The 26,886-nt window shown below is 37.8% G+C and overlaps 3 protein-coding genes across 5 annotated transcripts; all 3 read right to left on the bottom strand.

Annotated features, from left to right (window-relative positions):
- Positions 1–346: 346 nt before the first annotated feature.
- On the bottom strand, positions 347–2,265 carry LOC149933105 (uncharacterized). Its single transcript, XM_090156940.1, has 8 exons — positions 2,000–2,265; positions 1,774–1,946; positions 1,358–1,540; positions 1,160–1,297; positions 1,031–1,086; positions 830–966; positions 644–768; positions 347–582 (listed from the first exon to the last, which is right to left on the bottom strand). Exons 1-8 carry the CDS (start codon positions 2,127–2,129, stop codon positions 418–420), a joined length of 1,107 nt encoding a protein of 368 aa, XP_090013066.1. The 5' UTR covers positions 2,130–2,265; the 3' UTR covers positions 347–417.
- Positions 2,266–2,343: 78 nt separating this feature from the next.
- S6kII (Ribosomal protein S6 kinase II) lies at positions 2,344–7,560 on the bottom strand. Of its 3 annotated transcripts, none has more exons than XM_090156938.1 (18): positions 7,089–7,560; positions 6,947–7,000; positions 6,736–6,879; positions 6,590–6,671; positions 6,439–6,519; positions 6,295–6,374; positions 6,132–6,238; positions 5,816–6,064; positions 5,662–5,750; positions 5,428–5,589; positions 5,243–5,364; positions 5,003–5,164; positions 4,844–4,933; positions 4,631–4,789; positions 4,326–4,564; positions 4,149–4,266; positions 3,929–4,072; positions 2,344–3,857 (listed from the first exon to the last, which is right to left on the bottom strand). In XM_090156938.1, the coding sequence occupies exons 1-18, from the start codon at positions 7,155–7,157 to the stop codon at positions 3,729–3,731; spliced, it is 2,280 nt and encodes a 759-aa protein (XP_090013064.1). In that variant the 5' UTR covers positions 7,158–7,560; the 3' UTR covers positions 2,344–3,728. The 3 variants fall into 3 exon arrangements, with proteins under 3 accessions (XP_090013064.1, XP_090013063.1, XP_090013065.1); XM_090156937.1 differs by having other exon boundaries at positions 5,428–5,595; positions 7,089–7,559; XM_090156939.1 differs by having other exon boundaries at positions 5,003–5,137; positions 5,428–5,595; positions 7,089–7,558.
- An 8,433-nt stretch (positions 7,561–15,993) lies between these two features.
- Positions 15,994–17,202, bottom strand: LOC149933103 (uncharacterized). Its single transcript, XM_090157233.1, has one exon. The coding sequence runs from the start codon at positions 17,200–17,202 to the stop codon at positions 15,994–15,996; it is 1,209 nt and encodes a 402-aa protein (XP_090013359.1).
- Between the last annotated feature and the right edge of the window lie 9,684 nt (positions 17,203–26,886).

Genomic DNA, 26,886 nt, shown 5'->3' with positions numbered 1-26,886 from the left:
GTGGCGCTGAACTCCTACACATTATAGTACAGTTTATAGGGGGAAAATCCTTGCTCGCGGAATTTCGACGAATGTGTTGGCCGTAGTAGCGCGAACAGCGCGTGATCAAAGTTGGCCGTGGTCTAGAATACGTTCAGATAGCTTAAATCTTGACGGGTTTGTGCCAGAGTTATTCCTAAAATAATAACGTCCAAGAAACGCCAATATCTATATAATAAGGGGTATATATACATATAGATTAGCTAAGCCTAATTCTTAAACCAAAAAATGGCAGATCGCTTGGCGGTAAATTTCGCTCGTTTAAAAATTAATTTCTCGTCATTAAAAAAATATACAATTTTACGACTGATATTTTTGAGTTTATTTAAACATGATCTTTCAAATAGACCCAAGTTTTACCCAACCTGGACTTTTCCTTTAATCTAATTCTTTAGTTACATAAGAAAATTTCTTAATAACTTTTTCTGTTTGGTCACTACTAATGTCAGCGTGAAATACAACTCTAACAGTGTTTTTTCTTCTCCCTGGACTTGCTTTAACAAAAATATATTCTCCTATTTCATCTTTTTCAGGTTGAGTAACCTGTGAAAGGACATTAATCAGAAAATTATAGTATTTAGAATGACATATTAGGGCTGCTAACCTCATTCAATCGTTTACACAACATAGTTGGTACAATTTTTGACGTGTCCAACGTTAAATTAACAATATTCGTTTGTACTCTGTCTAGGTCAACACTGATCACTCTATTTCCCAATTCATGGATGCCTGAAATCTTAAAGTTAGTTAACCCTGTATAAGTACAATAATATTATAATAAAGTACAAACTGTTAGCTAATTTCTTTGCATTTTTATGATCATCTGACAATCTTTCTATCAAATGTCTCAAAGAAAATAAACCAGCTGCAGCTAAAATTCCCACTTGACGCATGCCCCCGCCCAAAAGTTTTCTGTAACGAACACCTCTGAAAGAGATAAGCAAAACATGTTTTACATTTTACAATAAAGGTAAGATGATTTCTACATTACCTGGCAATGAAATCTTTGGTACCAGCAATTACGGTTCCAGCTGGAGCACACAAACTCTATTTGGTTAAAATTATGAGAGGAAAAATTTTAATATCACACTACTCTGGGGGTTGGGGGATACACAAATACTTTGGATAAACAGGCTGAAACGGAATCAGAATATTGCAATAGTATACTGGGAGCTAAGCCAAGATACACAGAGGCATTCATAATTCTAGCTCCATCAATGTGAATTGGAATGTTATTTGATTTTGCCAAATTGTAGACCTAAAATAATTAAGGAGTTTACAATATAAATACAATGGCACTTTATAAAAAATTCAAAACCTTTTCAAGGTAAGACAGTGGCATAACTGTTCCACCACTCAAATTATGAGTGTTCTCCAAACAAATTAGTCCCGTTTTGGGCAAATGGCAATCATCCCCATAACGAATTTTTTCAGAAATTTCGTCAATATCAAATGTACCGTCATATTTAGTAGATAATGTCCGATGATGAACACCAGCTACCTATTTTTTTTAGCATTTATAATTAATGACAAAGAAACTGGAAGGAAAACTGATCATTAGAAAAAAAGCTCTGAAAACTACTAATTTTTCTCATGCACAATATAAGTGGGTTCTTAAAATGTATATTCTAGTGTGTCTTTCTTTTACAATGATAATATATGCATACAACCTCTAATATAAATTTAACTACATGGAATAGACTTTAGCTTATTAATTTTAATAGCCAATCAAACCTGGGCTATTCCTCCTTGTTCAAACATATGGATATGTGATTGATCTCCTACTAGAATCTCTTGACCTCTAGTATGGCAATGCACCATCACAGATATCAGGTTCCCCATAGTCCCCGATGGTACAAATAACGCAGCCTCCTTGCCAAACAATTTTGCTGCATACTCTTCCAATTCTGTTATTGAAAAATGTTTCACTGTTATATTTAAACTTAGTATGTAGACATACCATTAACAGTTGGGTCTTCACGATAAACATCATCACCAACTGTAGCTTCAGCCATAGCTGTTCTCATGGCTGGACATGGTTTAGTCACTGTATCACTTCTTAAATCGATTATTTCATTCTGAAGAGCCATTTTAATGGAACTTAGTTTCAAGTTATTTTAGGTTTAAATGCCACAGGTTACAATTAGTATTTATCTAATAAATCCGCCTAGTTCAAAAGACCTTGAGGCTTGAGCAAAACCTTGGATAGGGAAAACGATAGGGGCACATTCACAAAGATCTCTTTGTAACATACAGGACCATTATAACCAATCCAAAATATTAAAAAAAACACTTAAATAAAATACGCATTTAAAATTTAATCGAGAATCCATACTGAATTATGACCGAAGTAAAAATTACAGAAACTTTTTTTAAAGGAATGTTAACATTTGGAATAAGGCACAAGAGAAATTAAAATATCCTAAGTGTTTTCCCCCATTTTTGTAACACTAACAGACAGAAAAACTTTTAAATGCTGAAGTTTTTAACTTATTGTACGGCCAGTTTGATAATTAACTAGAAGTTATACATTCCATAAATAATTTTATATCAAATTACTCAAAACAGTTAAGATTGTATATTTTTTTTTTTTTGAAAAGAGGGGATATTGCTCGAGGCGAGAACTAGAGCTTTCAACTTCCTTTTAACATTTAAGAATAATTATTTTTTTAAAAAGATTGTATAATTATAAATATCCTACCAACAGCAAAATATTGAAAAAACACAGCAATATAGAGGATTGAATTTTGTAAAACACGCTTAACAATTGTACTACAAGATCAATATTTTGGCCAAAATGTTTTTTCCTAAGCTTTATGAGCGAGATAGAGGTTAACGTAAAAATTCTCCAACGCCAGATCAACAAACTGCTATAAATGTTCGATATGTTACTTCACATTTCAGAGTTTTTGAAGTTACAGAACAAAAAAAACCCCTACATTTGAAATATCATTTATCCTTAAAATATATATAAAAAAATGGATAATTTTGTAAAGAATTACTTATCAAAACTAGGGAAGTGATATAATTAACTTAGTTTACTTTGGGATCTCCCCTATAATTTGAAGATAGATTTAAAGGATTTACAAACTTTATTCTGTCATTAATTATTAATAAATTTAAGGAAAAAATTAATATATTTACAGAAAACTCTATGGCCTTAAGCAATTATACAGCTCATAATTTAAAACTTTGTACTCTAGTAAGTAACTTCTTTTTTGTTCAAAATATACAGCTATTACTTAACGAGAGGAATTAAAAATTGGACTTATTTCCCCCATTTGATGCCCTAATTTTATTAAATTGTTAGTAATTATAGTAATAGGAATTTTCAATTTACCGGTATTGTAGTAAATAGATTATATTAATTTATCACAACATGAGAAAGTTTCAAAAATAGATTAGAGAATGATTTCATAGTAATTGCTTCTTTTTAATTCCTACACTCAGAAAATTATCATAAGTCATTTTTTTCATAATTCACTTAAAACGTAGCCCCACTTTCGGTTCCCAGAGTAATAAAAATGGCACATGAAATATAACGAGCGATGACTTGAGTTTAACAACCAGGACTACAAAAAGGGTGATTTTTGTTTTTTCGATGAAAATCCTTACTTTCACTTATTTGCAACACCACCTCAAGAGACATTGGATAGTTACATTATTTAGAAGACAAAAGAACGTTTCCTTTATATTCCGGAAGAAGATTGCAGTCGACCTTTAGCTCTACGCCTGGCTAATTCGGAAGCGGAAACTGGTTCTAAATTTGGAGTTTTTGGGAAATTGGTAATGGCTCTAAAAGTAGCATCAACGGCTCCCTAGAGCAGAGATAAATAAATAAATTGTCAATTCCCATATATTTGAGAGGAACAAAACATCAATTTTTTACCTTAACCAAGTGCGGTTCTTGGCGAACTAGCGGCAAATTGCAATCCGGTAAATGTTGCTTATATTTAACCCAACCATGATTTAAAACATCAATTGCTCTATACCGTTGCTTCGGATCAACATGCAACATCCATTGAACCAAATGCTGAGAGAGACCAAATACATATTTGCTAAATGTTAAACCATCGCTAATAACAAGATAATGGTAATTATAAAATTACCTTTGCAGGAGTTGAAACTCTCGCCCAATTTCCGGATGAAACATCCAGCTTCCCTTCACCTATTCTAGCTAAAATTTCCGTCGGAGTATCGTTTGGGCCATTAGCAAAGGGTGTGTGACTAATAAAAATGGAAAAGCATTATAATTTACATGACACAAATGTTAAATAACGGTATACCCAGCAAGCATGGTGTATAAGAGAACTCCCATACTCCAGATATCACAAGCTTCATCATAGCCCTGTTTTTTGAGCACTTCAGGTGCCACAAAGTTAACTGTGTAACATGGAGTCATCAAAAGTCCATTTTCAGCCCTCATTTGCTTCGAAAAACCAAAATCGCAAATTCTTAAGGATTCAGGAACACCAGACTTGTCAGCGTACATTATATTCGATGGCTTTAAGTCTCTATGCACAACCTGAAAGACCCAAAAAATGTCAAAGGAAGAATATGACAGACCTGGTGATTAGTTAAGAAATTTTACCCCATTATCATGCAAATACTTCACAGTGGCAGCTATAACCTCAATCACTGCACTTGCTTCTTTCTCGTTGAAAGTTTTCTGATTCAAAATCCTGTCTAAAAGTTCACCACCTTTTAAAAGTTCCATGACGAGATAAACTGATGTAGCATCTTCATAAACCTATAGACAATTTCTTTTATCAATAAAGCAGATAGTAAAATATGTAAAACATACATCGTAGAGTGTCACAACGTTTAAATACTGCCCATATCTCATGAGTATCTCAGTTTCTTCTTGGCAGTCTTTCTTAGCTTTATTGATGATCTATTAAATAAGTTTGTGATAATAATGTTAGATAATACGTCGGAAGGCACTGGTAACCCTTAGTCTTACTTTTACAGCATATTCTTTGCCAGTTTCCTTGTGGATACACCGTTTGCATACAGAATACGACCCAATGCCTAATTCTTCTTTAATCTCGTACTCTTTCAAAATCGAATCCTTGAAACTAGAAGTCCTCTCGTTTAACTGCCAGGAAAGACACCAAGCGCAAAACTTTTAAAATGAAATCATTAAAAATACGAAAGGTACACATCACTTAAAAGCCTAAAGAATGAAAATTCAAACCGCTACCCTATTTAAAGGCTCATTTTCAGAGTGATTTTCGTAACCTTCTTCAATTAGACTAGAAGCAACAAAACTAAACCCACGAAAGAGTTCATGAGCATTAGCGCTTGGAGGAACACCTGGCGAATCTAGATTTGAACAAATTTATATTTGAAAGAAAATAACTGCCTGAATATTAATTTTTTTTGTACCTTCCGGAGTTCTGTTTGTAAACTCTTTATCAAAGTAGACAGTATGATCTGAGCGCGAAACAGCTGGTATGAAAGGTGGGTTTACTTCGTGACGGTAAAGTTTTTCAAAATCAATCGTTGCGAAGAATGCATGTGACTTAATATCACTAACTCCATTGGGACCTGATCCTGATAAGAAATTATGTCAATAGATAAAAAAAAATTTCACCAAAAATAAACTGACTTACTACATACCCAATCGATTGGCAGGATTTCTTTTAAAGAGCGCTCTTAATAAACTTTGAGCTTCTGGACTTAAAAACTGTGGCATTGCTAACTTTGCCCTGAAAATGGAATATTAATAATTAAAGAGAATTGAATTAAAGGTTATCTATTGCCACAACCATACTTAAGAATCATTGTCATGGTTTCCTTCTTGTTTGCACCTTGGAATGGTAATGCACCAGTAAGCATCTCGTACATAAGTACCCCGAAAGACCACCAATCTGCGGCGGTTGTATGCCCTTTACGACTAATAACTTCAGGAGCCATATACTCCACAGTTCCACAGAAAGAATAAGCTTTCTGATCATTTAACGCTTCTTTGCTCAAACCAAAATCAGTTAAGCTTATGTGACCATTAGAATCCAACAAAATACTAATTTAAAAAACAATAAAATTAAAAAACAATTATACATTTCGACTTTAAAATAGAAAACAATCACTTTTCAGGTTTTAAATCACGATAAATAATTCCTAAGCCATGGAGATGGTCCAGTGCTAAAGCTAATTCAGCTAAATAAAATTTTACATCCTCTTCAGTGAACATAACCTTGAAAATATTTATACATTAGTAGTTGGGAAAAAAGGATAAAAACAAGAACTCACTTCTTTACTAAGTCTGGTAAACAAATCACCCCCTTTAAGGAAGTCTAAAATTAAATATAATTTGCCTTCTGTTTGAAAAGCTAAAAATTTAAAGTTTAAACATTAGTGGTATACTCCATTAAAATATTAAAAAAATCTCTATACCATAATGGAGTCTGACTACAAATGGATGCCTAACTTCCGCTAAAATATCTCGTTCCATTTTTGTTCGAACTCTATCTCTTACTGTAATTATACAAAAAAATTTAGACTTAATATTTGATGAAACATTTACACAATCATTAGGCAATTTAACCTTTCAAAGTAGCCTTTCTTAAAACTTTCATAGCGTACAAAGTACCAGCATCAGGGCCAACAATTTTCTTTACGAGAAATACCTAGCAAAAATGTATTTTAATTTTGTTTTTTAAAAGTTGAGTTTATCAAGATCACTAGATATACTTTTCCAAAAGAGCCTTGACCTAAGACTTTAAGTAGTTTAAACTGATTGGGATCGCCTTTTGGATGACCCTCTTTAGTAATATTTGTTACTTCTATTTCATGCATTCCATCTTCAATTTCATTGACTCCTTCCATATCTTCCACCTAAAAAATTTAAAATGTCATATGCGAAATTTTTTAAAAAGTCATCTATAGTAAATGAAATAAATACCGGTGGCAGTTCATCGTTAGGCTCATCAACAGCCATTTCATCACAAGGAGGACCCTTTATTAATAGATTTATCATTAAACTTTCAAAAATCCTGTGGAATCATGGAGGTGGAATGATATTTATAAAAATTGGCTGAATTTACTTGTGGTACTTGGTTATTGTGTTTCATGGGCATTTGTTGCCATGGATCAACCAAATGAGCGAGGGGCATTTCTTTACATGAAATCAAATATTTGATTTGTTTTCTATTCCTACCATTAAACTAGATGTAACCCGGTAAAAATCTCCAAGGCAAATTTTCACACTATAAGGGATTAGAGCCTAGTTTAAGCCTTAACAAACAGAAGGGGGAAAAGATGGCAAAGAAAAAGAGTAGTGTCGCCCGGCAATACCAAAACTCGCACTTGGGCAGTTTTCTGCTAATTCCCTAATGACAAAATGTATCACAACTTTAGACCATATTAGGTCATAATAAAATTAACATAAAAGGAAAATAAATTTCATAAGAAAACGCCTAGAAATAAATTGAATAGCAACTGAACATCCGATAGCAATAGCGGAACTGTTTTGTCTCATTTCCGGAAACTCAATGACAATATTTGGACCTTTGACCTCTAAGAGAATGTTCCGGTTGCTGTAAACTGACGTAATTTTGGTCGTCGCGCCGCGGAGTAAACATAGTTTTTTCATCTATTAAATAGTTCTTTATATAATTTTTTTATGCTTATCCAACTTATTAAAAGTAGTAGTACAACATGTTGCTCTTACGTCACTAGACTGAGCTTTGGTAGAATTATCTTAGCACGCGCGATTTGCATGAGCGTTAGAAAATAGGAAGCTCCTCGTGATCAGGGACTCAGGGTTGGACATAAGGATGTTTTTTTAGTAGTCAACCTGACTAGTGAGGATCCTATTCAGTGTCATGCTGGATGGGATTCCTCCGCTCGGCCCCAAGGCGGTCGATCACGGGGAGCACGCGGATGTCATTGCCACCTGGTACAGTGGCTTTGACTGGGGCAGTCTTTTCAGGACTATGCAACTCGCTCTTGACAGGATATCCGACTGGGGACTAAACTTTCAACTTCTCAAGTGCAATTTTATGACCTTCTCTCGAGACACCGACTTTCCGGGGCCCTAACTCTCACACTAAAAGTTAGTTTTAGTGACTGAGAGCGAAGAACTATGGGAAGAACGTAGCCCCGTTTTGATTATAGGCTAGCATAACAGCAACGAGCAAACTCGCGTTGAGGCGATAATGTTCCGACACCCAGCACCATCTACGGCAATCGTGACTCTCCTCGGGTTATACTTCCCTACTGTTAGTGACGTAATCTGGGAATCGTCTACTCGTCGCTGTAAATGTTAGCCCTTGTTGTATTTTGATTGTTTTTTATTAAACTTTTTATAACAGTTAATGTTACAACAAGAATGTATTTATTTATACCTAGGGAGAATGTCTATGTCGAGACGGTTTTTAGCCTTTCTCTCAATCCACCCGTTGGTCCCCCCAGTACGCTCCTCCGCTTAAAATAAAACGAATAGTCCCGGTATTTCATTGGCTGCTTAAAATTTACGTCACCTAACGCGATGGAAATCAAACGCCGGTGACGTTTTGTCTTTCCCGCGTTTAACGTGCCCGGCGATTGTCGCAACATAATCATTCTTCCTAAATATAAATAAATACATTCTTGGTTATAATATAGACGGTAATTGTTGGTTATTTGGATTTGGATTTGCAAATGTAAATAAACTTTAAATCATAATTTAAAAAGGTTTATTTAATTCCGAGCTCAACCTAAACTTTTTAATGTAATTTTTAAATATATCGCGTGTTAAATGGGCATTCAATATTTATTAGGTAATTGTTAAGTTAATTACGGTTATTGGACATTAAGATCGGTAACAAGTAATACAGTTTCAGTGAGTCAACAGACAACAGTTAGATAATGGGCCCCTAAGTGGTATACACAAAATATATATCAATGTATTTTTATTGTAAAAAATATATTATCTTTATTATACAAAGAAATATTTTTAGGAAATAATGAGAGACATTCTACGGTTTTCTACCTTTGTCTTTTTACCGAATTCTTCGACTACTAGAATTGGATTTTCTCTAAGCTTATTGCATATTCCGTGATAGAAATAATATTTGTGTTAACGTAAAGCGCATCGAAAAAATCCCCTGTAGCACACAGGAGTCGGTTACGGGTCGGTCTTTGGTCAAAAAGTCGGTTTTAGGTCCATGACCAAAAACCGACCCAAAAAGGTTTAATCTTTTTCGAATAAAAAAATATATGTACGTTTTTCAGACTTTTCTTAGTCAGGGTGACGACCACTGTAATACACGGGAGTCGCTTACCCGGTCTTGGGTTGAAAAGTCGTTTTAGGTCCATGACCAAAAGCCGACCTAAAAAGTCTTAATCTTTAAAAAAATATATATATGTACGTATTTCAGACTTTTCTTAGTCAGGGTGCCGACCGAAATTTTTAGTGCAATTTCCGACTTAAAATAGACCATAAGTAGATTGTTTTCTGATAATTAAGATTTTGGGCATCTTATCGGTTTCATGAACCCAAAATATTACCAAAAATACTGTGCTAACTTTTTAATACGTATACAGGGTGGTAACTAAAAAACGATACAGAGCCAATTACTCAAAATGTGTTTTATGTAAGAATTTGAAATTTTCAGGTTACATAGAGGGTGCAGGGGGACCAATATCTATGAAAATTTCAATGACCTTGAACCAGGTCTTCAAGGTCATTAAAATTTTATCTCAAGAACCGTTAGTATTAGAAGAATAGTTCCAATTAGAAATGTGTTCTACGTTTACTTTTTAGTCTAAACAACTTTGACCCGATCTAATTTGACCAATGGGAAGCCGAGAAATGTTAGACCAAAAACCATAAGGTCGTGTGTGGTATTCTAATCAAGACACGACACTTAAGGGCTTATAAATCGCCAACTACCAGATCATATGGATATATATTGTCGTGACAGTCTTAGCTGAGTGGGGGAATTCGTAATTTGTAACTTATGATGACTTTGAATCATTATTTCAAGGTCATTCAAAATTTATCTCGAGAATGGTTCCAATTAGAAAAATGCTCGCCAAGGTTTTTTAAGTCTAATTACCTTTTACCCGAGGTAAATAAACCAATAAAACTCAAAAATAAACGTTAATTAATTTATTTAAGACGTACCAAGTATTTTTATTAACTTTTAAATATTTTAAACACAAAATAAACTCAAAATAAATTGAATGACCTTGAACTAATGTTTCAAGGTCATCATAAGTTACAAATGACGAACTCCCCCACTCAGTTTAGAGTGTCACGACAATTTTTATCCATAAGATCTGGTAGTTTTCGATTTATAAGCCCTTAAGTGTCGTGTCTTGATTAGAATACCACACACGACCTTATGGTATTTGGTCTAACATTTATCGGCTTCCCATTGGTCAAATTAGATCGGGTCAAAGTTTTTTAAACTAAAAATTAAACGTAGAACACATTTATAATTGGAACTATTCTTCTAATCCTAACGGTTCTTGAGATAAAATTTGAATGACCTTGAAGACCTGGTTCAAGGTCATTGAAATTTTCATTGATATTTGTCCCCCTGCACCCTCTATGTAACCTGCAAATTTCAAATTCTTACATAAAACACATTTTGAGTAATTGGCTCTGTATCGTTTTTTAGTTAACACCCTGTACAGATAAACGATTAAATCAATAAAATATACAGTACTAGCTAGGAGCAACAAACACAAGGAGAACTCAGCTAGATTTTAAACACGCTAACGAAGGGTTGTGTACGAATTTCATTGGACGAGCGTCACGAGCCTTTACGCTGAACGTTTTACGGGCGGGGGGGGGGGAAGACAATTTCCGAATTTTCCCCTTCCGACGGCAGCAGGCGCTAAAGCGTCTAGCCAATGAAAAACGTACACAAGAAAATCCACGACTTTTGACGGGTTGCGTTCTCCTTGTGTGGGGTGTTGTGTTTGTTGCTCCTAGGTGCTAGCTTGTAATATTTTGTTTATTTTTAAATAAAATTTATTGAAAAAGTGATATACATTGTCAAATTTCTTTACTTTAATCGTGTACAAGATTAAAGATAAAACGAGCTGGCGAACACCGTGATCGACAAAATGACTAAAAATCTTTATCTTCATACTTTTCAACTGACTTATTTTTCTTTAATTCTTAAACACCACTCGTTTGGTTCTAACACCATTAAGTACTTTTTGGGTCGAAAATAATACTTACCCTGTAGCACGAAGAGTCGATTTAAAGTCGATCTTTGGTCGAGAAGTAGCTTTTCGGTCCTGGTCCAAATACCGACTCTTAAAGTCCTAAACGTTTGTGAGATAATAGGTACCTTGTAAAAACGTTTTTGGTCGTTTCAAAGTCGGTATGGACCACTTGCCGACTCTAAAAGTCTAAGCATTGGAACTATATATAATCCGAACGCCGACCTTGAATTGTTATAGCTGTCGTGACTTGAAAAAGACATTACACATTTATAGCCCAACCAACGGTCGACTTATATCCGACATTTTATTTGCCAATTAATCCCTCAAAACTGTGAAACTTTTGCGATTTAATAAAACCAATTGAAATATTTTTAATATAACATCTATTCTGTATTATATTTTTTCGAAAAAGATCGTATATTCAATCTGAGAATGTTTCCTTATTAAAAAAATCTCTCAACTCAAGTAGGTTATATTCATATAGCTAAATATATTAAGGTAAGATATTTTCAATGAAGATTTACTAGTTAGTTTTACTAAGCCCCAAGAAACTATAGAACTCTGTACCCTAGATTCAAGAGCTTTCCGTTCATGGGACATCACCAATTACATACATGTATATAGCTATTTATATAGCTTTATATATATGACTTTACGTGGTCATTTTCAGTCATATAAAATATCAAAAAGGTAGTCGGCTCGACTACCTGATGGTGTCGGGCCGACGTCGTTTCGACGTAATTATACAGTACATTCTTAGTCGGGATGACGTCGGTAATTTTGGGTATTTATCTTGATCGTCGACGTCGGCCCGACCCTACTTTGCCATACTGGCCCACCGATGTTTCGGAGTACATACGACGAACATTTAAAGTCGGCAGAAGTCGAACATACGACGTCGGGCCGACCCTAAATCAAGTAGGACATTTCGACCTTAAATAGTGCAGTGGGCCAACGTCCACCCGACTCCGCGAATTGCGTCTCCCGCCGACGTCGGCCCGACTCCGATTTGCTACAGGGGTAATCGTTTCCTGACATTTTGAAATCAACGTTGTAGGGTTTGGATTAAGATGTAAGTGTTTGGTATTTTGAAACCCGAACTACAAAATGCACCTTATTTTTCCAATGGTGCCGAATTTTTATTAACTCAAGGTACCCTACCTAATGCTTTGAACGGGCCCAGCCGAGCCGCCGCGCTAATGTCAGTCAGTCTTTTAGATAACGAATACTAAGCAAATAATTATTTAATTCGGACAGTGAGATTTTGAGAATGAGTGAATCAATGTCAAAAAAGAAGCCTAGTGGATCTCAAAATCGAAAACGTGTAGCTGAAAGTTTCAAGAGATAACAGGAAACTTTAGAAAAGGTTCCAAAAATTATTTCTTTTTTTACGATAATTTCGACAAAGAAAAACGAATTTAAGGAAATATCTGATTTAACCGAAACAACCGTAAGTTCGTCTAAGAATGCTACAAATGAATCTGATGCGAGTTATGAACGTGAGGATGCAAATGAAAAAAAAATGAAATTACTGAAAAATGTCCAGTTTCTTTTTCTACAAATTTGGAAAGCGATCCAGCGCTATGGAGTATTAATGACAAGACAAGAGACCTAGTTGCGACACACCCAGTTATTCAAAATGTGGAGGAAATAAACTTCTTAAAGACGGAACGCAAAATAGCGAACATCTCTCGATATTTATCTAAGGACGTTTTCTCGCATACCTTGGTGAACGGTGAAAGGAAATGCAGAGATTGGCTTTTATATTCTAAATAAAAAAAACTCGTTATATTGCGTTCCTTGTTTATTGTTCTGCGATAAAGTTATGGATTTACAAATTGGAAAAAACTACACGAAAAGGTTTTGTCGCACGAAAAAAGTAACACGCACTCGGTTTCTCACAGTAAGCTCGTCTCAAGCTTGTTTTCCACTGGCGCGCGCTAGGACGCGTTTCTCAGTTTTGACACGTTCAAACGTTTTTACGCGCGTAAAGAAAATAACATTATGACGCGCGCTAGTGGAAAACAAGCTTTACGCTCTAGTCAATGTAATCGCAAAATTTCATCAGTAGATCATTATTTAAAGTTACAATTCGAAACTAAGGAACAATATTGGAGAAATGTCTTGAAAAGAATAGTTGCAACGGTAAAGTTTTTAGCTTCAAGAGGTCTAGCCTTTAGGGAGAAAACGAGACTATTGGGTCTAAACATAATACATGGGAATTACCTTGGATCTCTGGAGTTAATCGCAGAGTTTGACCCTTTTTTGGCTAAGCATTTGTCAGAACACGCAAATATGGGAAAAGGACACATTTCGTACGTGTCTTCTACTATATGTAACGAGTTCATAGAAATCATGGGTATTCGTATCCGTCAAGTGATATTACTAGAAATGAAAAATGCAAAATACTTTGCAATTCGAGGGGTCCGACATTCCCAAAAAAAGCGTACAGGATTTCGAAATCTCTGTGATTTCGCGATTTCGTCAGAGATTTCGCGATTTTATTAGAGATTTCGCGATTTCATAAGATTTCGTGACTTCGTCAGAGATTTTGCGATTTCATCTAAGATTTCGCGATTTCATAAGATTTCGCGACTTTGTCAGAGATTTCGCGACTTCGTCTGAGATTTCGCGACTTCGTCTGAGATTTCGCGATTTCGTCAGAGATTTCGCGATTTGGTCAAAGATTTCGCGATTTGGTCAATGACTTCGGGATTTCATAAGATTTTGAAATTTGGTCAAAGACTTCGGGATTTCATAAGATTTTGAAATTTGGTCAAAGACTTCGGGATTTCATAAGATTTTGAAATTTGGTCAAAGACTTCGGGATTTCATAAGATTTGGAAATTTGGTCAGAGATTTTGCGATTTCGTCGGAGATTTCCTGAGAAGTGTACGGCATTTTGTACAAATGTCCGACCCCTCGTTGCAATTAGTGTGGATTCGACTCCCGACATTGCTAAACTTGATCAGTTAACAGTAATCTTCCGATATGTTCTGCAAGACGGTATTCCTGTTGAGTGTTTTTTTTAAGTTTCTGCCATCAGTATGGGCATAAAGGCCTTGACATGTTTCAAGCCCTTCTCTTAGATATACAAAACTGCAGGGGGCAATCTTATGACAATGCAGCCAATATGACAGGATTGTATAAAGGACTGCAGGGGCGTATTCGGGGGGGGGGGGGAAGCTGAGTATGCCGTTTACGTGCCGTGTTCGGCACATTCTCTTAACTTCATTGGAAATTGTGCCGCCAACTGCACAGATTTTTTCATATTTCTTCAAGCCATCTACATTTTCTTTTCGGCATCAACACATCGATGGGAAATACTTAAAAATCATTTGATGACTAAACCCTAATCTAAAATAGTAAAATCTCTTTCGGAAACTAGATGGTCTGCTAGAGACGATGCTTGCGAAGCTCTTTTTTACAGTTGCAATCAAATTAAAAACGCTCTAGATGAAATACGCGAGGACGACTCGCAAAAAGCCGCAGTTCGACATGAAGCTAAAACCCTAAAAGAAAAATTATCTTCATTGGAAATAGCCTTTATGCTTGTATTCTGGATCCCAGTTTTAAAAAGATTTAACGGGAGTAATAAGATTTTATAATCCGAAAAAGTGGAACTCTTAACGGTTGTCAACGTTTATAAATATTTAGAAGACTTTGCAAGTTCAACAAGAGAAAATTTTGATCAATTTCACAAGTTAGTGAAAAATGTAAATATAAATGGGAATCAGGACGGAAAATAACTCGGAAAAAAGAATACGATAAAGGATCAGCGAAAGACGCCGAATTAAGTGGAAAAGATAAGATGCGAATCGAAACATTTTATGTCATTATTGATATGTTAAAAAGTGAACTCCATAAACGAGGAGAATGTTACAAATCACCACAGAAGCGTTTCGGCGTCATTTTTGACCTTCCTAAACTTGAAAACCATGAAATAAAATCAGGTTCTAAAATAATAACAGATTATTACCCCAAAAATATTGAACCGGAACTTTTTCACGAACTTCTTCAGTTTACTTTCTGCATTAGAAATAAAAACTGAATATTTAAATGCTCAAGAACTATTAAAAATGTTAACTGATTAGAAATTAGATTGCGCATTTCCTAATATCGAGATAGTGTTACGGTTATATCTTTGCTTGCCGTGTTCTAACTGTTCTGGAGAGCGGTCTTTTCCAGCTCTTAAAAGAGTTAAAAACTACTTGCGTTCAACTATTTCGCAATAAAGACTTAGTTCTTTAGCTCTACTCGCTATAGAAACGAATTGATTAAATCAAATCAGTTGGGAGGAGACAATAAATATATTTGCTAAATCTAAAGCTAGAAAAGTAGCTTTTTAAAATAAAAGTACCATTTAAACGAGTTACTTTCATTCTGCCTGTATTTTCTTAAAAGTGAATTTAAACGTACGCATTATGCCTAATAAATGCGCTGTCTGTAATTAATTAATTAAATAAATAAATAAAAATCTTTGATATTAAATGAGTCTATCAAACACAAGGGCGTACCGAAGAGGGTCGGTGGGGGGGGGGTAATTTGAAGGGTTTCTCAGAGAAATTTCCAAGGTGGGGGGGGGGGAGTGCTGATGCAGGTTTCACGGAGATCTTTTTCAAGGGGGGGGATGCTGACGGAGGTCCTCGCCGTTTTGCATAAACGAAATGCTAAGTTTTGGCACGCACCCCCCCCCCCTTCGCTCCTCGGGTTCCAATGGGCGCCCACTCGGAAATAGCCCCCGGGCGAAAGTCGGCTTAATTCGGCCCTGCGTATCCGGTTTTTCTACTGGAGCCCAGTGACCGAGGCGAGACAATCGGTCGTCTCGTTTCCGGGAACTCCCACGTGTGCTGGACACCAGATTAGAGAAACCGGATACGGGTATTTATCGCAAAGCTCCTGGATACAGATGGCCACCGGATCCATAGACCGACTTAGCAGTTGGGTGAGTGCGCTTTTAGAGTCGGAACAGACAACTACCGGCGAACGCAGATGTGTGGACGCGTAGGAGAGAGCCATCTGGATGGCAAATAACTCGACCCGATTGATAGGATGACCTGAGTCCACTAAATTAACCGCACCAATGTTGAGGGAGGGAATTGCGAAGGCAGCTTCCGCGACCCCTGAATCGAGGGAAGCCGAACCGTCCGTGTAGAAAACCATCGCGTCCTTCGCGTGAGGTTCGAGAGTTGCGAAAAACAGTTGCCGTAACTGTTTGGAGTTATTGTCATCCTTAGGACTGGTGAGCCAACGCGAGATGATGGTCGCCGACGGAGGGGTCCATGGTGGGGTCGCCGCAGAGACAAGGTGTCGACTAGTAACGTGGAAAAGCCAATCAAGATTGCAGGCCTGAGCCAGGCGCCAAGCTCTAAGTAGAAAAGGCAGCCTGTTCTTTGGTAAGCGATGCTCCAAAATCTCCAAGGAAGCAAGGTCCCGGCGCAGGAGAGTGCGGTAGAAGTCCGGAGTGTCCGCCGCCCCACATGGAGCAAGGGTGATTAGGTCCATATAGTATCTCCTGTTGCTTAAGGGCGGAATGGCCGCTTCGGCCCTCATTAAACTGATAGGAGAAGACGGTGGAGTCCCGAGGATGACTCGAATTTTATCTAGTTTCTTGAGGGCACAAGCGGGGGCCGACGCGTAAAGGGGACTGGAGTAATCCAGTCTGGAGCGTACCAGGTGTGTATATAGAAGCCGCAAAACCTTACGACCTGCACCCCACTGGGTACCCGAAACCGCTCGCATGAGGTTTAGTCTCGTCATCGAAGAGGAGGAAAGGTCCTCGATATGGGGAATCCAAGAGAGAAGGTCATCGAAAAGACCACCTAGGTACCTGTAGGTGGATACCTTAGTGAGCGGCTGATGGCCCAGAGTGAAAGTGAGGGCCGCCGGAAAGACGTTGTCGCGAGAGAAGGTCATAAAATTGCACTTGAGAGGTTGAAAGTTGAGTCCCCAGTTTTCGTCGTAGTCGGTGATCCTGTCAAGAGCGACTTGCATAGTCCGGAAAAGATTCCCCCAGTAAAAGCCGCTGGTCCAGACGGCAATGTCATCCGCGTGCAGAGCGGAGGAATCCCATCCAGCATGACACTGAACAGGATAGGGCTAATGGCGCTACCCTGAGGAAGTCCTCTCTGAACCGGGAAAGTTGCCGAAAATTCACCGTTGACGCGAACTTGAGAAGTGCGACCCGCCAAGAAGTTTTCAACCCACCGCAGCAGGTTGCCCTCCAGGCCAAAACTTTGGAGTTTGTAGAGGAGCGCGCGATGGTGGACACTCCCGAATGCGTCTTTGAGATCCAGGAACACCGCTAGGCAATGCTTATTGGAGGCCAGAGCGCAGCTGGCCGCAGAAGCGAGACGAATCGCATTGTCAGTGGCACGACGACCTTTTCGGAAACCCGATTGTTCCGGAGGGAGCACCTTGTTGAGCTCTAGATACCAGACTAGCCGACCAAGTACCAGTTTCTCGTAGATTTTTCCCAGATTTGGGAGAAGAGCAATGTCCCTGTAAGAGGTAGCGTCCGTAGCAGATTTCCCCGGCTTCAAGATCGGGTGTAAGATAGCGTGTTTCCACCTCGAAAGCATCACCCCTTCAGCCCAGAGGCGGTTGTAGAGCGCCAAGAGTGCCACACGATAGGCCGGGGTAGAGTTTTTTATGATCAGATTAGATACATTGTCCACCCCTGGGGAAGTGTTGTGTAGACCGGAGAGGACGCCATAGAGTTATTTTCGAAGAAAGGAGCATTGTAACTGGTAGGTGGGCTAGCCAGGAAAGAAGCTGAGACATACTCTTGGTCAGGACGAAGCGCCCGAGGAGGGTGAATGTCAGAGCAGGCAGTCAAAGCCAAAAACTCCGCGACTTCCTTCTGGTCCGTATGGAAGTCAGCGCCAGTTTTAAGGGGGAGAAGTTTACGAGGTAAGGACCCCATTTTGCGCCATCGAACCTGAGACCACACTTGGGTCAGAGGAGTGTGAGCGTGAAGCCTGGCACAGTACTGTCTCCAACTGTCCTTTTTTTATCCTTGATGAGGTGTTTAAAAAGAGCTCGTTCTTTCTTGTAGGAAATCTGATCAAAATCATCTCTCTCACCACACTGAGTACAGGTGTCAGATTGACTTAAATGAAAACGAAAAAGTGTCGCCTTTGTAAGAAATCTGTTACATCCTAAACGCGCCAGAAGAGTGTCATTATGATCTTCAGGAGTGCACGAGAGTCCGGGAGCGGTTTAGCCTCTATGAGCGAATAACGGGGCCTATAGGACTGCCAGTGGCCCGTCCAGTCCGAGGTAATCGCGTGGACACAAACGCGTTTGAGTTCCGCTAGAGTTGAGGGGAGAAAGAAGTCAATCCGTGGAGGGCGAAGAAGCCGAGAGACCCCTGTAAGACCATCCGCCGTGTGGTTACCGAAAACACCAACACCATAGAGATTTAACTCGTTTTACAACACTATAGTGGTTGCCTAGCCGTTGTTTTTCAACGCATTCAAATGAAATATGTTCTACCGTTTGTATCTTATGAGTGTTACAAAATGTGCAAATCGCGGATGATCTAAACTTCATTCTGAATAATCTCTCATTGGTAGGTATTCTATCACAGTTTAGCCTAGACATTAGTGTACTCTTCCATCTAGGAATCCGTATACAGCTTTGACAAAATATCCTTCAATGGATCCTGTTTGTAGTAACTAGATCCTTTTGTACTAAGATAATAGCGCCATTATTTTCTCCGTACATACTGAACAGCCTCCACGCAATGATTGTTTAGATTTTTTCTCGTACTAGCGTTTTGAAGGGGACCTCGGAGCAACTCCGAAAGGCAGACACGTATTCCATTGACCATGTTACCCCCTCGCGGAGTTCTCCGAGCTGCCCCAGCTCGAGGGACAGAGGTGCCGAAAAAGTTTCCTTTATAGGAGCTTTAAAAATGGCTGCTAATTAAGTGAGAGTGTGCTCCTTAAAAGTTTTGTATTCCATTGAGAGGTCGGACCAATGGGTCCGCCATCGAATATTCCGAGAAACTCCAAGCGAGAATGATGACATAAGAAGCAAAATCAGCAATCCCAATGGAAAACGCAAAGGAAATCGCTTATGTTTGAGCATTGTTCTGCTAGCTAGAGGGTAGCTCAGCGGCAAACTTCGTCCCAACTTGCAATGTGGCCTAAAAATTCAATTTTGGTATCTACTTTGAGGATTCGATGAGTCCGCAGCGAATTGATTGTTTTGTGTTGTTCCCGATGGTGGCCCACCGCCAAGGTTCGTAAAAGAAAAGCACTATATGGCCCACCGCCGCTCGCTAGGACTAATACTTTCGGAGTTATGACCAAAATTACACTCATAAACGTGGTTTTTTTCGAAATTTCACTAAATATTGAAAGGTTATATCAAGATTTTGGCCAGGACCGATCATACGTTCGGATCGTACGTATTGTTTAGTGCCGTAGGATGAATCGTTATATCGAAATATGCGAGGAGCATAATTGGTGCTCTATTCAAAAAGTTCTAAAATTGGCATATAAACCTCCAACGTTGTCTAAACATTGCGCTCCGGACAAACACAATGTACCCGTCTTACTTACCACTAAGTGCTGAATCAAATGAGACCAAAGTCCGTAGGATGAATCGTTTCCGAGCTATAACGGAATTTACATTAGAAAATTGACATTGAATCCGCTACTCCCTAAAATCGTATGTAACATAATCACTCATAAGTATGCCATAAAAGCATTTTCGTTAATGAAACCTTGTTCACGGGATATGACGTAAATTACGTCACTTACAACTCCGTGACGAAATATGCGTCATCAACTTTACTGATGGGAAACGGAAGTTAGTGATAATTCCTCGCACGTTTCTGGTTTTGCCCATGTCAAGTTTAGCTCGTGCCTCGCGATCACATGATTTCATTTCTATGGTAACCCTTTCAATAGCGCAAGGATTATAAGCATTTTTACATTTTTGGGTCCGCTCAATGTATGTTCCGCGTGAAACAAGGTCTCATTGAATTTTTTTCAATGGAAATATTATACAGAGGCATACTTATAAGTAATTATGTTACATATGCTAAAATGCATAGGTGGCATAGTTGGCATAGTTCCGGCATAGGTCGATTTCCTACCGTAAACGTTGCTACTATATTTAATCCTCCAACAGTGTCTGAAAATGTTTTTTTGTCTTATTTTTTAATTTATTTTTTAATCTTTCGGAATATTTGCAATGTCCAAAAGTCATTTTCCCGGAAGTGGTTGCTATTTGTAAAGCTATACAGTAGCTAGGTTAGAAAATGTAAGAAACTCTGAACGATTTGAAAACATTAGGGAAGAAGCTTCAAAGATGGCAGAATCCACCCTTATCGCCGTGCCTAATCCCAACAGCGAACCTTTAAGTTTACGAAAGCGGAAGATGCAGTAGCGCCGCCAGCAGTAGGCACGTGCCTACGTTGAAAATATTTGTGCCTACTTCGGGGGCCTCCAAATCTGGGAAAAAAGGCTTCCATTTTTTTAAGAAAATATAATTTTATAATATTTGTTTTCTGAAATTGTGATATTTCGCAGGTTTTTCGGAAACATATGGCTTTCAGTAGACACCGGTTACACTTAAGATTGTAGCAGAGAGATGTTGGGGGGGGGGTGGGGGGTGGAGTCTGCCCTTAAAGGGGCTCCAAAGTTCGGTGGCAAAAAAAAAGAAAATTGAGCATGCTTTTCATTCCCCCAACCCCTCACTCGCCTAAATCGTTGTACCAACAATCCTACAAAAAGCACCTAGACTATTTGGAATCGAAATCCCGCGGCACAATAGCGTCTCAGGTTAATGACCACCATGAACTGGGCGTTATTAGAAATAGAGAGGTGTTAGCTACTCACGTGGAAATTGTTTTATTATGCGCCTAATAAGATCTCGCACTTCGGGGACATAGGTCAGACGACAAAAATGAAAATAAAGGGAATTTCGTTGAAATTTTAGAACTATTGAAAAGGAAATGTCCTAATTTAAGGACCAAGTGCGAGAGTATGCCAAATAATGCCAAATATATGGATAGTACCATTCAAAACGAATTAATTAATATTAGTGCTAGTTTAGCTAGGAAAACCATTGTCCAAGAAGTTAATGAATCCCGTGGCTTTTACTCTGTTATTGCGGATGAAACTCGACGTGATAAAGCAGGTGTAGAGCAATTAAGTGTTTGCATTCGGTATATTAAAAATGAAATAGGCGTCGTAGAGAGATTTTTAGGGTACACCGATTTGCATAAGTTTGATTCTGAAAACATCAGCTTAGCTATTATAAACCTTCTAACGCAAAGTGGTTTATTAATTGGAATTTACGTTGCACAAACATGCGATGGGGCTAGTGTAATGAGCGGACACGTATCAGGTGTTAGAATTAGAATAGAAGGGGCAGTAGGTGGTAACTGTCCGTACGTCCACTGCTACGCTCATCGGTTAAATCTCGTTTTGGTTAATTGCTGCTCTAATATATTGGCAGTGAGAGAATTGCTTGGTTTAGTTCAAGCAATCTACAATTTCCAAAGCAATTCGGTTATTAGAAGCCAATGTTTTGAGGAATCCCAGAAAGAGTTGGGCTGTGACGTCGTCCTTAAAATGCCTCAAAGTTGCGATACAAGATGGTGGTGTAAAAAGAAAGGAATTCATTATTTTAGAAATAGGTTCAATTCTGTTGTTTTAGCATTAGAAAATTTGGTTGAGAAAGGTAAGCCTGAGGAAGCAACTGAATCTCGAGGATATATTTCTCAATTACAGAATTTTAACAACTTAATTTTGATTGTTGCGTTAGATGAAGTTTTAGGTGTTACAAATTCGCTGTCGGAATACTTACAAAGTTCGAAAGTTGTTTATACGGAAGCCGTTGCCATTTTTTTTAAATAGATAGCTAATACCCAAAGCACCACCTTCGACCACATAAGCAATGTTGCTTGTGCGTGATAAAGTAACAGGTGGCCGGGTTGCAATAGAGTGTTGTCGTCTAAAACCCTGCGACGTCACCATTGTAATTTGCCTATTGATAAAAACGGTAACTGTCATCGCGGCCACTATTAACACTACAGCTGTGACGTTACAAGTTTTCAAAATCGTATCAGACGATAACACTATGCGTAGGAGGGTGGTGGCACGCCCTTCATGCCACGTGAGCCAACAGCTCCCTACACTAACTATTATTACTATTTGCTCAGCTACTGTAACAAAAGTAACAGATAAGTGTGATCAAAAGTAACAGATAAGTGTGATCAAAAGTAACAGATAAGTGTGATCAAAAGTAACAGGTAAATGTGATCAGAAGTAACAGGTAAATGTGATCAGAAGTAACAGGTAAATGTGATAAAAAGTAACAAATAAGTGTAGCCGTGGATATATATTGGTTATGTCACCGGCGTTGCAGAATGCTCTGTATAGATCAAACAAACTTAACACATCAGGAAGATTGTCTGTATTCTGACCGTCGTACATGTACGTTTTGTTTTTAATCTATATTACTGCTATTTTTTCTAGTTCAGTAGGAAATGGACGAAATCTTATAAACTCTTCTTCCCCCATGAACGACATTAATAAGTTTTAACATTTTTAATATCATTTCTATGTTCGTTAAATCTTTTACAGAAATTACGTTTACATTGGCCTATGTAACTTTTACCGCAAGAACATTCAAGTTCATAGATGCCAAAGCTATCCAACAACGGGCTTTTATCCTTAAGGGGGTTTAAATAATTTACAATTTTATCAATAGGTTTAAAAACAAGTTTTAAGTTATTATTACTAAAGATGTTACCTAGTGAATGGCTAATATCATTAGAGAACGGTAAAACAACAATTTTGGGTTTTTTATTTTTATTTTTTTTATTCAAGTTGGGTATTACGATTAATTTTATACCTGTGAATAATTCTACTAAAGCCTCTATTTAGGTAGGACAATGGGAGCTTCCGGTCTTCATCTATTGCTTTAATCATATTCGTTTCTAAAGCTAAGGTATTTGGATCAGAGCAAATATTTACAGCTCGCGTCAAGAAAGTATAGAAAGCTGAAAGTTTCTGGTTAACAGGATGACAAGATTTCCAATGGGGTGGCAGGGAGACAGCGAAAGGTTTGCGGTATACACTAGTAGTAATCTGATTATTATTTTGGGTAATTAAGACATCTAAGAATGGAATAGAGTTATTAGTTTCCGTTTCTACTGTAAACTGAATGTTAAAATCAATCGAGTTAAGATAGATGAGAAAGTTATCAAGTGCCTCCCTGCCATGGATCCATTTAGAGATAATGTCATCGACATAACGATTCCAGAAATCTATGGAAAAAGGGGAATTGAGTAAGACGAACGATTCTAGCTTGTTCATATAGATGTCACACAATAAAGGAGACAGACTGCTCCCCATTGCGAGGCCATTCTTCTGAGTGTACAATTTACCATTGATTTTGAAAAAAGGATTAACAATACAAATTTCAACAAGAATAATGACGTCCTCAAGCTCCACGCGATTCATATTCAAATCCAATAACCTTTCAATTCTTTCTATCAGTATTTTTGTTAAAGGGTTCTATTGAATAAGACCAACTTGTTTTTTTCGGTCACTCTCCCTTTAAGGGGTTTGGTCGGAGGGGCGGAAATTAACGGCACTGCGTGCGCGTTAAAGAGTTCTATCGAATGAGACCAATTTGCTTTTTTGGTCACTCTCCCTTTAAGGGGGTTGGTCGGAGGGGGCGGAAATTAACGGCACTGCGTGCACGTCAAAGAGTTCTATCGAATGAGACCAACTTTTTTTTCGGTCACTCTCCCTTTAAGTGGGCTGGTCGGAGGGGGCGGAAACTAACGGCACGCGTGAGGGGCGGAAAATCTCTGGACCACCTACACAAACTATGAAAGTGTTCAAGGCTAAAAGTTCTAGCAGAAACTTGAAGTGGACGCCGTGGCTTGCTTGGTAAAGCCGTCGGTTTTGGAGATTACGCGGTCAGAAATCTGGGTTTGAATCCCGGTGTCGCTAATAATATAAATTATATAAATTATTTTTCGCAGCTCCATCTACCGTGTCGTCGCTTTCCACGACAAACAAACAAACATACAACACTTAACGACATTCCGTCCATAGCAATAGTCCCACTTTGATATATATATATATCGATGTGGAACTAAATACCAACGCATGGTATTATAGGTCTTAAACAATCAAATTTATGTGGACAAACCAAAGTTAAAGCGAACACCAAAACTATAAGTGAAAGCACTATTAAAAACTGCGTGGGCTCATGACGACCGCCCAACGAAGCCGATAAAAATCAATGCAAATAAAAAATCGTAGACGTGAATTATGAAAGATAACCAATAGTAAACTTAGGAATCAAGAATCTAAATACCCACAGTAATAAACATAGTATTAACAGAAATATGCAATAAAAAATTATAATAATAATCCAATCAAACAACAAGATAATTCAAATTCTTAGAAATCCCGAAAATGTCACTCCATATACCCACGGTAATGGAAATTGTAATAGAAACAAGTTGGCAAAGCAAAATATACATCTCCTCGTAAGAATTGTCCTAGTGGTATTAAGTTATCGAGATGACCCTTAAAGATATATCTCCGCAATTATTATTTACTAAAAACGTAGTCCCAGTTCTATCCCACCCGGTATCAAATTTTAATTATAACTAGGGCGTCACAAAACCCCAAAGGGTATTTTTGACAAAAACCTGAGCGGAACGAGCTAGCGACAATATAAATAATTCAAATATTGAACACATATTTAAAGAAATTAAGGTAATAACTTTTATTTTATGACATACATATCATAGTAGTTTCAGCCTCTCCAGTTCTTTTTTTTAAAGCTAGCCCGGTCTTACTATTGACTTTCAAAAGTCGTTCTACGTTAAATCCGGGATCGAAAATTATGCCGTCCAATGTGTTTACGCGCGAAACGGCAACGTATGCCATGCCAAGAGATAATTCGTTGGGTCCGAGATCAACAACTGCTTGCTCAAGTGTTAAGCTCTGGGAACGATGAATGCTGATTGCGTAAGCAAGTTGCAGTGGGAATTGCTTACGAGTACAAGTGGCCGCCCCCAAGGGACTGATCACTTGGCGTAATCGGTGTACAAGCCTGTAGCTTTGACTGCACTAAAATGGTTACGTAAGTTATACAGATTTAACACTACCAAAGGCTGTACTCATTTTTATATTTATGTAATCGGTGTACAGATTTTCAGGGAGTTGTTAGCCCCTCGGCCACCCCCTTTTTAAACGAAACGGTGACTGGTGGGATCGGTATCAGATTGTTGTATAACGACGGACCTGAGTATGTTGGAAAATTAACAAGCACAAAAAGTGGCAACTCGTCTCAATACTCGCGAGTATCGGTGGAAATATAGATAATGTCAATGACTTTGCCTATAGCAGTCCTCCCAGCCTATAGTACCATTGGGTAATTCCATGCCAAATCACCCGTTTTCGGAAAAAAATTCCCACGGCACCATGCGCGATTTCGACGTTACTTTACACGTTAGTAATATAGATATTTTCAGTGGGAAATCCAAATTTTTAGCCCAAAATTCAACGTAGTTTTTAAAATATGATTTTTTGAAAAAATGATGTCTAGGGTGTACATTTTCGAAATGCCGAAAATCTCGGTATGAGCGTACGAATAACTCAAAACGTATTCAAGATAGACCCACGAAACTTTTTATACTATAAATATAGGTAACAGTGAGTAACTAGAAAGTTTTCTTTCCGAAATATATAAATTAGGGTTTTAATAAAAAATATTTGAAAATGGCGATTTTAACTGAAATTTCGTTTGTTGAGGTAAACTAAAGATGATGTTGTCGCCAAAATATTAAATCGGAGATAAATATGAGAGTTGATATTATTATAGCGCTGAAAGAAATCTCAGGAATTTAGTTTTTGAGTTATAGCTACGTGAACCGACCTATTTTTTTGAAAAACTACTAAACATGGTAGTGATTGCGGCAAAATTACGGTACGTAGGGAGTTGAAAATCAAAAAATATGGCCACCGCTAAAAAGCTGAGATTTTAAGCTACAAAATACGTAAATAAAAAAGTTGTTTATGGGAGACCTAAATTACCAAAATCAAGAGTAATACGCGATGCTTACAACGTACGACCTGAAGCATTAAATAAGTGTGACACTTATCGGAGTAATACGCGATGCTTACAACATATGACCTGAAGTAACAAATAAGTGTGACACTTATCGGAGTAATACGCTATGCTTACAACGTATGACCTGAAGCATTAAATAAGTGTGACACTTATCGGAGTAATACGCGATGCTTACAACATATGACCTGAAGTAACAAATAAGTGTGACAATTATCGGAGTAATACGCTATGCTTACAACGTATGACCTGAAGTAACAAATAAGTGTGACACTTATCGGAGAAATACGCTATGCTTATAACGTATGACCTGAAGTAACAAATAGTTGTGACACTTATCGGAGTAATACGCTATGGTTACAACGTATGACCAGAAGTAACAAATAAGTGTGATCAGAAGAAAAAAATAAGAAAGACACTGAAGGAATCTTCGATGCTTTCAAGGTATGACTAAAAGTAACAAATAAGTGTAAATACAATTATGTGTGGCCGTGGATATATATTGGTTGTGTACCGGCGTTGCACGTTGCTCAAACAAACTTAACACATTAGAAGGAT

Source organism: Leiobunum rupestre, chromosome 8, assembly GCF_980474605.1.
Source record: "Leiobunum rupestre chromosome 8, qqLeiRupe1.1.hap1, whole genome shotgun sequence".
In the NCBI taxonomy this organism is placed as follows: Eukaryota; Metazoa; Arthropoda; class Arachnida; order Opiliones; family Sclerosomatidae; genus Leiobunum; species Leiobunum rupestre.
The sequence above is the reverse complement of the archived record's forward strand: the minus strand, read 5'-3'. Positions and strand labels throughout refer to the sequence as shown.